General features: G+C 36.6%; 1 protein-coding gene across 2 annotated transcripts in view; it reads left to right on the top strand.

Moving 5' to 3' along the window:
* Positions 1-12,091, top strand: part of mllt3 (MLLT3 super elongation complex subunit) — a 58,047-nt gene that overhangs the window by 17,173 nt on the left and 28,783 nt on the right. The window contains exon 1 of one of the 2 annotated variants that reach the window (XM_053628868.1): positions 1,415-7,540. The exons of the other annotated variant lie outside the window; for it this stretch is intronic. Coding sequence (XP_053484843.1) covers positions 7,516-7,540 — 25 coding nt within the window. The 5' untranslated portion in view covers positions 1,415-7,515. Of the gene's footprint in view, positions 1-1,414; positions 7,541-12,091 lie in introns of those variants that run through there. 2 annotated transcript variants of the gene reach the window in all.

The following is a 12,091-nucleotide window of genomic DNA, read 5'->3' as shown; positions in this document are numbered from 1 at the left end:
TGTACAAGGTGTCGGTTTACACCACTGTGAGCAGACTTGGTGCTCCCATATGCCTCGTTCCATGGTGTCAACTCTTTATGGCAAGAGTGTACCCTTTGAGAATTGCTGCTTAACCTTCCCTCCAGGACCAACATATGCATTTTTATTCAGGTCTAAGTCAAACAGGACTGTGCATCATCACAACCGATAGGCGATAACACAAAATCCAATCCTTCCACACAGAAAAATTTTATATTGCAGTTAGTTTGCTCACACACTGAACACTTATGCAGGCTATACAATGAGTAACAGATTTGAGACCTGCAAACTTTTTATTTTTGTTTTTTTTATTATAGTTGTATTTATTTTGTTTGTTTAAATCCTTCCATAGTAGTCATGCAATTTCACCATAAAATATTGGTACAAGTATCTGTAAGGGCTCATATTGTGTTCAAAATGATTAAAACATAAAAATCACAGTACTGAAAATTTAATTGATTTTCTTCTAAAACTTAACATAAAACAGTGCTAAACATATCCTTTAAATATTACACCACACATTAGTGGTGGTATAAATACAAAAATAGGTAAATACAATTTCATTACTAAAAAAAGTAATTAATCAGTCAAATAAGTACTTAACAAAATTACATGTGACCTATATATAAAAAATCTAGATCTCTATATAGAAGGATAGCTATTATTTAAGTTTTGTTAGCAGTTTTAAATTCTCATTGAAACCCTTGGTCTTGGATTTACCAAGTTAATATGAATAATTATTTACACAGCAAAGAGAGTCTATAGCTGTATATTTTTCTGTCCAGAGGAGGAGGGTGATACCATGTGTATGTGTATAACCATGTATACACAGGGGTTTACCTAGGTTTTCAGAGGGCTTAGGTGCTGTCTGGGTTCCAGTGGGTGGTGCTGGAAGGGGGGAGTTTGAAATTATTAGTAGGAAATTTAAGTTACTTCAAATTTTTGTGCAGTTTTTGACCCTTATCCTTACCATATTTGTGAATGAAGGTTGGCAACACTTATTGTACTTGTAGTCAAAAGTCTATTCACTTCACAAAATAACATGCTCCGCAAAAACACTTGGGTGCTGCGCCTAAGCCTTTCTATGGTAAGGAAAACCCTGGTCTGTGTGTGTGTGTGTGTGTGTGTGTGTGTGTGTGTGTGTGTGTGTGTGTATATGTATGTGTATATATATATATAATAAATATATATTATGTGTGTATATATATATAAATAATATATATATATATATATATATATATATATATATATATATATATATATATATATATATATATATATATATATATATATATATATAATGTATGTATATGTATATATGTGTGTGTGTATATGTATATATGTATGTGTGGGTGTGCATGCATCCATTTACACCAAATCATTCCATCCATTTACACCAAAATACAGTCTTCTGCAAACCTTTTTATGCATGGGACTATATATTAATAAGATTCCATATAAGTCACCCCAATAACCTGGGTGCAAATACTTTATAAGTCATGTGTGTATCTAGCCAACCTCTTTCAGCTCCTGAAAGCAAATGACATGCATCATTTTGCACACAAACCATATGATCAGCGTGTTTCAAACTGATTTCATTACAATGTCCCAGTTTGTTCATTCTCTTACTGGCACTAACTGGCTACCGTAGGCCACAGTGTGGTGGAAGCAAGGCTGAATGTGGCCTGATTGATGGCATGTTCCTTGTAGAGCTAGGTAAAATGGCGTATTGTGGCAATCTAATTCTGCTACATTCAGCAACTCGTGCTCAAACAACTTCATAGTTTCCCTATATGGATGGACTGGCCATAGAAACCCCACCCCCTCCCTATAGTTACCAAATGGAGCAAATTCCCATACAGACAAATTGTTGTACATGACAGGTAGCCATTTTACCAGCGAATTGATTAGCCGTCTTAAGAGCTTTGCATATCAGTGGGATCTACACAAACTGCGTAAAGAGCAGTGCTTTATCTGCAGTGTTTTTTAGTTGTTCTTTGTAGTTTACTCTAACCAGTGTAGCGTGACTATCTGACTAAAAATAATGGCCTGAAAAGTATTTGCAAAGATGGGTATCTGAATTTTTGGTCTGTTTGGGAGAATACCTGCCAGACTGCTGTTGTCTAAAGCACAGCCATGGCCACACTCCTGGGAGTACATTTAAAAATACAGGTCTTTTTTTTTTTTTTTTTTTTTTTTTTTTTTGTAAAATATATTTTTAAAAAACCCACCTGTGCTGAATATACACAAATTGTGATTGCTAGGGCTGGGCAGTGATACCATTCATCATTATATAATATTGATGTCACAATACACTTTTCTGAGCTATCACCACTGTGTGGATTTTTTCACTGTTGTTTTTTTAAAACAACAATTTCTTCTGAATCATTATTGAATAATTTAAATGTTAAAATTGTATGGAATTCCCCCCTTTCTCTTTTTCAGAGTTGATATTTAATGTCTAAAAAAATATATTTTTTATCATAGAATTCAGGGTTTTTTTTTTTTTTTGGCCAACACTACTGTTTTGCAGGCTTATATATTGTGAGTCATATTGTAGAAATGTACTCAAGTATCATGATATATTTGTCTGAACCAAGAAATTTAGGCAGTTTAGTGTTATGGTCGCCAGCAAAGATAGACAAGTTAAGTGGAACAAAGGCTCTTTATGCAGTTGGTGTAAGCACTGAGAGCACAGAGGTTGCTCGTACTGCAGTGAATACAAAGGATGATTTGCACGCAGGAGGGCTGCTGTATTCTACATAGCTTTGTTCAGTTGTGAAAGAGTGACCAAATCAGCACTCACAGGAGTTACATGTACTAGCCCTGTATTTTGGATATGATTGAGCTGGATCACGTGACGAATCAGAGGACTGTCACAGAACAACAGACTGGTGATTTTTGATATATATTTGTTTGATTCCATCTGTTCAACAACACTTAAAAATTAACATGAACGCATTTTTAGTCCCAAAAAAGGTTTCATTAAGAATGGAAGGCAACAATGTAGTTACATGAGGTTTTTAAATCCATATCAGTGTGAACATGGTCTCAGGTTTACTAGCCACATAAAAGTTTCATGAGATATGGCTGATGTTGCAGCATCAACAGAAAGAGCTCACCTTGAGACTGAGTAACAGCATGGGATTAGATTGTGAAGATTTGTCTTTCCTTTTTAAAAACTTTAGAAGTGAGCTTGTTCCTAGATGGTAGAGTGCTGCAGGAATGAGTCTTAAAATCTGGAAAGGAGTTCGCATTTTAGCACTTCCTGTTCCATCGTCCAAAAGACAGTGGGTCAATTGCACATAATAAGGTCTGTGTTTAACACAAGCTCAAGATATTTTCATGTTTTATTCTGGGACATAAAAGACATCAGTAATACCCTACTCATGATTTTTTTTTAAAGCTTTTACGTGTCTTGGAAAAAGGTGGTTGCTAACAAGTGGCTAAATGGGATTACAGAGGTTGTCGGACATTAAACGGCATCACGACTAACAGGAAAACTCATCTACTACAGCCTCGGTGTGTTTATACTCGCGCCCTTGCAAATTATTCCACGTCAAACATTCCAACTTGGAGATTTATCAAAGTTAAAGTATTTTCCAATTGTAGTGTTTTTAAATAAAGATTGAAATAGTTGTCGGAAGCTTAGTGGTGGTGATGTTGAAGTCATCCTAACTTTAGCTTTTTTACTTCTGCCGATTTTGTATTTAGGCTTCAAAATTAATAAAATTTGTGAAGATTATCTTGATGAACAAAACATGTAAGAATCATTAACTTTTGATCTTATTCTACAATGATGTAAAAGCCAATGGAAAAATCCTATTGGCTTTTTGTTGAGGGAACCAGCGTGACGCTAATTTTCGGGTCGGCCTACAAGAATACGTCATCTCTACTGCACTCTGTTGTACGTCTCTTTTAGTGTGTTGCCTTAATGTCCTAACTGGTAGCCCTGTAACTGCCTTCAGCTACTATGTTGAAAACTGAGCCTTGGCTCTTTTGTTCAGAAGAGCTTCTGTACGTGTTGACGAATATTTTCCAAGATCCAGAATATTCTACAAACACCTAACTCTCTTCAGAAAATTGCTCCTAAATAATTTAAAGTGCATTAGAATTGGTGCCTTCATGTGGAACATATAATGAGGCGAGGCTTTCCCCTCAGACCACGGAAAGGCAGTGCTGGTCACCATTACGGCTGGGAAAAGAGGTGGGATCCTTCCCGATGCTTGTCAGACATCATTATAGTGCTCAAGCCTGGGACCAATTATGGATTTCTTTTTTTTTTTCTGATTTTTCTAATGGTTTATTATTTCAGGCCCTCCCAGCTCAAGGTTTCTTTATATTCCAGGCATGCACCAGCACCTTGTTTCTGAAGACTGGCCACCTCAGCTAGTTAGGCTTTTTTAAGTTCTTGCTAACTTCCACCACACAATTCCCCAAGTTCACAAACTACGGGTGTAGGTTTAACTTGGAAATTGGTAGGGATGCATGAACGTGAAGTTACCCTGAACCTATATGGGTAATTTGGAAAAACAACCTATCCAACAGTTGAATATGTGGTTTAAATATGCATAGGCTGTATGGTTTTTGCTAATGATCAACCAACACATGCATATGCAAATTAATATGCAAAGCTTGCAAAACGCGCACACACACACCATTAACTGAGCCACAGACATGTATTCTAGCAGCCACGTAGTAACTGAATCCACACAGATGAATAAAAACAATTTATTGGACTTTAAAGGACATAGTCATGCTTAAATGGAAACTACAGTTAATAACAAATATTATGACAATGAAGCATAATTTTGCCTACTGGATTCAGTATATATCTAGATAAATTTACAGCTAACTAGTTAAAAAGTAGGACCCTAGGCACAATACTAATCAGTCCATACAGTTTTTTTGTGATTGTTGTGGCCATAAATGTTTGATTTTGCTGCAGAGTTTTCTATACTTTTTTTTTTTTTTTGCAGAAAACTACATGAATTGGCGAAATTGCAATAGCAAGAAATTGATTTGCACTTTCTTTCGCGTTGATGTTTGTTGATATGTGAGACCTTTTTATCTATACTCATGTTTGACTCTGGTGAATCGAAGAGGGCTTTGGCTGAATTCGGATGTTGCGTCCTGGCCCAAATCTGTGGTAATTTTGAAAAATTCAAGCTCCTCCTAATATTGCGGAATTTGCTCGATTTTTCCCTTAATTTCTGTGATAACAAAATTGCGAACTCCTGCAGGGACTGACTAATAGCTAGTGCTTAAAATGTGTATCCCTTCCATTGCTAGCATGATTATTGCTAGCTTGGGGGGCGAGGCAACTTCCTCACTGAAAGCTCCTTATCACAGTTGGGCATTATATAGTCCATAAATATGATTTACCCACCATAATTACCAATTCAGTTTCTCTTGTAAGAATTCTTGGCTAATGTGGGAAAATGTTGGAAGATGAACGAGAGATGTACATTTTCTGTGGTTGGTTGTTTTTCACAGGATGCTATGACCTCTGTATGAAAAGGGGTTTATGGCATCCATGTAATAGATTTCAGCTCTAGTTGACCTGAATGCAGGTGGTCCACTGTACTGAAGGATTGTTTACACTCTGTGTGTGTGTGTGTGTGTGTGTGTGTGTGTGTGTGTGTGTGTGTTGCTGACACATATCTCAGTGTGGAGTCTTTGCTTCAGCTAGAAGATGGTAATCGGACTCTAAATGGAGAGTCGATTTCACTTCCCATAGACCAGATTGTTACTAAGCCTGTCCATGTAGTAAGAAGTGTAATCTGAAACGGTGTTGGGTTTTTGTGTATATTAACCACTCTTCACTGCGGACAGAAATGCTGATAGAATCTAATAGTGTAGTTTAACAGTTTAGCTGTGCAATGATCTAAATGTCAACTGGATCAGGTCTTTTTTTTTTTTTCTTTTTTTTTTCTCCCTGTGGTTTTGTCTCAGGATTTTCCGGCTTTGCCTCATTACAACCCAGTCTTGAAACAAGGGCAAATGCTTTCTGACTGGCATTGTGCTGTGATTGGCATCCTGGCTCGATCTCTCTGTGTGTCTGTGTGTGTGTGTGTTCGAGAGAGCATAGGAGAAGGCAGGGGTTCTTTTTGGCTCTTTCCATTAAGGAAAAAAAGAAGCAAAGCACCCTCCACTCTGGCTTGGTGTAGTTGCTGGCCAATTTCCTGTTCCAGGTCAATGAGTGTATTGTACACTTTGCTTGTCCAGACTCCCACTTCCAAATGTAAAGTGACCTTTTCAACTTAAGCAGAAGTTCCACAGCCACAATGATAATCTGATCATTTTCCAGTGTAGATGTTTATCTCTTCTAGTCAATTTCCTTCTTAGAGCTCATATGTTTTACATTTTATATATCATGGAAAATATTGTTTCTTCTGATGTTATGTTTATTAGACATCTCTTTTGCTGGTTTTATAATTAATATGATGATAAAGGAAAAATCTAAAACAACTTATGGTAGAAAAACTAGAATTACTATATATTAAAAGCATACTGTACACTCTTTTTCTATATCACTGTGTAATTGTAAATCATTTTTTACATTGGTTGTTGTACTTTCTCAGTTAACTTTTCCAAAATTAGCAGATTTTGAACTCCCAGCAGAAATAAGTTAACCATCACTTCATTAAGTTAACAGGAAGAAATGTAATATGTAGGTTTATGAGCTCTTCTCGTAAACAGTAAAGATCAATTCAAAAAAGGTAGCAAATTATATTATTCCACTTCATGGCTCATCTCCTGTACACACCGGTGGCTTTAACAGAGAAAATAAACATAGTGTGGTGAATAGGCCCCCTTAGCAGCTTATAATTGAACCTGACCCAGTCATGCAATTAATTGCAACCCATAATATTTGTGCAGCAGTGCGGTGTTGCGGTGCTATGACCCCAGGATTGGGGTCGTGAGCTGTCTGGTCAGGAGAGTCGTGTCTCGTTTAGGTCGAGTCTTGGTTGCAGTGTAACTTGAGAATAAGTATTTCTGTGGCTTACGCCCGAGCACTGGCTTCAGGAGTAAAATACTTACCCATCCTAATTTGTTTCCATTTTGTAATTGAAATGTTAGCATGTTTTATAAGTGCCTTAAACATATTACATTTTGTTAGTTTGTGTTTTGATTGAGAATCGTGTTGCTACGTTCTGAGACTGGGATTGTTCCTGTCTAGAGCTGTAATAGTTTTGATTCTGCTTTGAGTTGTTGCACAAAATGTGTGTCACACATGATATTTTTGATATCAATAATAGCATAAGCCCCTAATATACAGCATAATATAAGATTTTTTACACACTTGAAATTTACTTATACTTTTGTTAGAGGAAGTGTGTTCTTACTAAGAAATCACTCTTTTGTACTGTTTGTCATTAGGGAAAAGATTTGGTGGACTAGAAAGTTTCTGTTGAACAGAACAGTTTCTGGTGGACAGTTTCTTTTTGAAGATAATTTATCTCCAGATGTCCTTGACTCACGTGCACACAGAGCATGGTGACTAATTGCTGCTACCACTGTAAGTCCTTGTGGGAGACCAAGAGCAAGACAAACAAGTGTCCCATGGGTCTGTCTTCTGAAATACATAATTGGGACTAACATGTGTTTGTGTTTTTGTGTGTGTATATGTGTGCATTTTATATATAATATATAATATAATGTGTGTGTGTGTGTATGTATGTGTGTATGTATGTGTGTGTGTGTGTGTGTGTGTGTGTGTGTGTGTGTGTATATATATATATATATATATATATATATATATAATGTGTATGTGTGTATATGTGTGTATATATGTATGTGTATATGTGTGTATATATATATATATATAATATATATATATATATATATATATAATGTGTATGTATATATATATAATGTGTATGTGTGTATGTATGAGTGTGTGTGTGTACATGTAGATATATATTTGTATATACACATATATAAATCCCGTCCCCTCTGAAACTATTGGAACAGCCAATTCATTTGTTTTTGCTGTACACCAAAGACATTTGGGTTTGAGATCAAAAGATTGATATGAGAAGAGAGTTTAGAATTTCAGCTGTTATTTGCTGATATTCACATCTAGATGTGTTAAATAACATAAAACATAGAACCTTTCGCAACAGACCACCCAATTTTTAGGTGAGCAAAAATATGGGAACAGATAAGATTTAAAGTAAATGAAAAGTAAATAGCACTTAATATTTGGTTGTATATCCCTTGCTTGCAATAACTGCATCAAGCCTGTGGCTCATTCTTATCACCAAATTGGTGGGTTCTTCTTTGTGATGTTGAGTTGTTGTTTGTTTCGCGGGTTTCTCCCTTAAATCTCCTTTTCAGGAGGTGAAATGCTGCTCAATTGGGTTAAGGTCTGATGATTGACTTGGACAGACTAAAACCTTCCACTTTTCCCCATGAGAAAGTTCTTTTGTAGTGTTGTCAGTGTGTTTTTGGATCATTGTCTTGCTGCATGATAAAGTCCCTTCTGATTAATTTGGATGCACTTCTGTGTAAATTGGCAGGCAAAATGTACCTGTAAACTTATGAATTCATTCTGTTGCTACCATCATGAGTTACATCATCGATAAAGATTAGTGAGACTGTTCCAGAAGCATCCATGCAAGTCCAAGCCATGACATTACCTCTACTGTGTTTCACAGATGAGCTTGTATGTTTTGGATCATGAGCAGATCATCACCAGGCCTTCCCATCACTTTAGTAGAGGTTAATCTTGGTTCCAGAACTTTTGTGGTCCATCTATGTATTTGTTTGCGAATTCCAATCTGGCTTTCCGATTCTTACTGCCGATGAGTGGTTTGCATCTTGTGGTATGGCCTTTATATATATGTTCTCGAACTCTTTTTCGAAAAGTGTATTGTAGGGTTGCACAATTAATCGAATATCGATTGCGATTACGATTTTGACTGCCCACAATTAAATGAACATGATCGACTGCAATATTAACGTTTAAAGTTCGTCCTCCGCTAAAACTCCGCTGCAGATCAAATCAAGCGCTTCCTACACTTACAGCCTATCACCCTAGGGATGATGTCATTTTGTAGTGCCAAAACCCAAAACGGAGTTAGCATTTTAGCGCTGTAGCTGCCAGCTTCGCTTCGAGCTCCAGTGCTTTGCGCGAGGAGAAATCATGCTGATGCTAATTGGCACTACAGAGGTTGTCGGGGACATTAAACCTCATCACGCCGAACGGGAAAAAACTTTGCAGATAAACTCGGGGCTCTACAGTGGGACCATTTCACTCGCATTTGTGACTGAAAAGTATTTTGTGCGACTGTGAATAAATAATTATTCGCACTGGTGCGTGTGACCTGTTCGGAGTTGTATAATACAATCAGAATAAAAACTACAGAAAGTCCAAAATACATCTACACCGCGCAACAGTTACTTTCACACTGCTTTTCATCACCTCAGTCAACCGAACAAGTGTGGAAATACTGCAGAGAAGCCATTATGATGACAAGTAACTCTGTACATCATCTGCTTCAACTTCCCGATCTCACAACCGCCATCTTTTATTGATCCCGCAAAATGACCCGAATTTGCACCTCCTCGTGGAGACACAGCGGCTTCGTGTGGAGTAAATTAATAATAATGCTAACGCTACAAGGTGGGTTTAATTCAAACTTCTTTATTATAAAATTCCTCACCAATCATATTTCAAGACTAGCAACTGTTTGGTCTGTAAATATACAGTACACTGCAGCTCTCCTTCACCAACTCTAATTCACTTCATTTAAACTAACGGTTGCCAGATATCACTCGAAAAGTCACCTCCAGTTTCCATGTTTTTATTTAATACCCCCCAAAATATTATCAGCAGGCATGGACACTGTACTGGGGGAACCCATCTAAAACTGATAAACAAACAACAATAAAACTACTAAAATGTAAAGACAGAAAATGTGCTTAGTTATAAATAAATCATTTAATATAAAAAATAGAGGTTATAATAACGTCATTAAATAAAATGAGAAATGAAATAATGTTTAATTACTATGGGTAGCATTTAATATCAATTTGACATTAAACTTAGTAAGCTATTTCCTTAGAAGGCTATTAGCCTTTTTCCTAATATGGATCATGTTTGTCTTAGTCTACTTTTAATTAGGACTCTATTGTTTTTAAGATATTTAAAAATAACAAGCATAATATATTTTATTTATCAATTAACCAGCAGTATTTCTCATTGCTATTATTTTAACTCAATTAACAGTGACCGTGAGCAGAGAGCTTACATTTAACTGTTTGACAGACCTCCTGATTTAAAGTTTAAACAAAAAAAGATTGGTATCTGGATCGGTTTTGGCCTGATCGGCGCATCCCTAATGAACAGCATTAAACTAAAGCGCTTTGCATCTGACGGGTAAATGATCTACCCAATCACATCCTATATGAGATTATTCAGAGATATACACAATATACACAGAGCGGTTCGAGAACTGACTCCAGCCCAGAACCATGACAGTGGAAAATGTCTAATAGTGTAGCTTTAAATATATTTAAGAGGAGCAGACTTCAAACACTGATTATTGAGGTTTATTGTATTTGTTTACAAGGTGGAACAGGTTAATGGTTGTTTTTTGCATACAGCCTGTAAAATTAGCTGAAAATATTACATTTAGTTTATCAGAAGGTAAGTTAATTTGTCATGGCTCACACTATGTTCCTAAATTCTGTCATAATTGACCAGCTCAAGTTTTCTCATACCTACTTGTTATATCGTGGTATGAGAGAACTTAATAAATGTGAAAATACAATAAAAATATGTTGTCACTAAAATCAATTAATAATTGTGACAAATAATCGAGATCTCAATATTGATCAAAATAATCAGGATTATCATTTTGGCCATAATCGTGCAGCCCTAATGTATTGTGATACCTTCACCCCAGGTGAAGACACAACCCTGTGGTGGTTGTTGATGGTACTGACTGTTGTTTTTGGGTTTTTCTTCACAGCTCTCACAATGTTTTTGTCATCAGCTGCTGTTGCTGCTGTTGTTGTTTTCCTTGCCTGACCTATTTGATGTCTGTAGCTCAGTACACCAGTGGTTTCTTTCTTTTTCAGGACATTCCCTTTTTTCTCAGCCTCAAAATGGCTTGCTTTTCTCCCATAGGCAGCGCTCTGCTCTTGTTCACTTACCCTTTGTAACAAAAAATGCAGTCTTCACAGGTGAAACTGAAGGCTAAATCAAATAATAGATGCTCAGAGCTATGTATTGTTTAAACAATCAGTCTAACAGGACACACCTGTCAGTCACAATATTTTTACTCTGCTACAAATTGGGTTGTCTGATACAAAATGTGCTTTCTTCTGTGTTGTTTAACACATCTACATATAAATAACAGGAAATAATAGCTGAAATTCTAAGCTCTCTTCTCATATTCATCTTTTGATCTTGAACCCAAATGTCTGGTGTACAGCAAAAAGAAAAGAAAAAGAATTAACCTTGCCATTCCAGTAGTTTCAGTGGGGACTGTATGTATAATGAAGGGTTTGAGTGTAAATGAGACAGTTGCAATCAAAATTAAACCCCCACTGTAAATCAGGTTTATTGTAAAAATTTACAGACTTTCAGCTGTTTGCAATGAACAAATGAAACAAAAGCAATTTAAACGGTTCAACACAACTATGCTTCAAGTGATTTCCCCAAATTCAACTGAAAATGCAACTTATGATTTCTCCAGTTTCAAAATTATTCAACTCCCTGAATGCAATCCCTCAATCAGGTGCTTCATTAGTTGTACCAGGTGTGCTTGAGCTGGAACACATGAAATATCCGAACTGACTCGGGGCAAAAAAATCCCTGTAAAATACCTAGACGGAGCAGAAAAAGGAACCTATCAATGGCTGCAAACAGATTTCTGATAAGGTAGGTTGTGAAAAACCCCTCAAGTGGCTGTAGAAGACCTGCAGCAAGACTTGGTAGCAACAGGCACTGAGGTTTCAGTGAGCACAGTAAGGCGCGTACTAAACGCAGAAGGTTTCCATGACAGAACTTCAAGACATACACCACTACTGACCCAAAAGCACAAGGAAAGTCGGTTCA

The sequence above is a fragment of the Ictalurus furcatus genome, chromosome 7 (assembly GCF_023375685.1).
Source record: "Ictalurus furcatus strain D&B chromosome 7, Billie_1.0, whole genome shotgun sequence".
Classification (NCBI taxonomy): Eukaryota; Metazoa; Chordata; class Actinopteri; order Siluriformes; family Ictaluridae; genus Ictalurus; species Ictalurus furcatus.
Note: the sequence above shows the minus strand (reverse complement) of the source record. Positions and strands in the feature narration are given on the sequence as shown.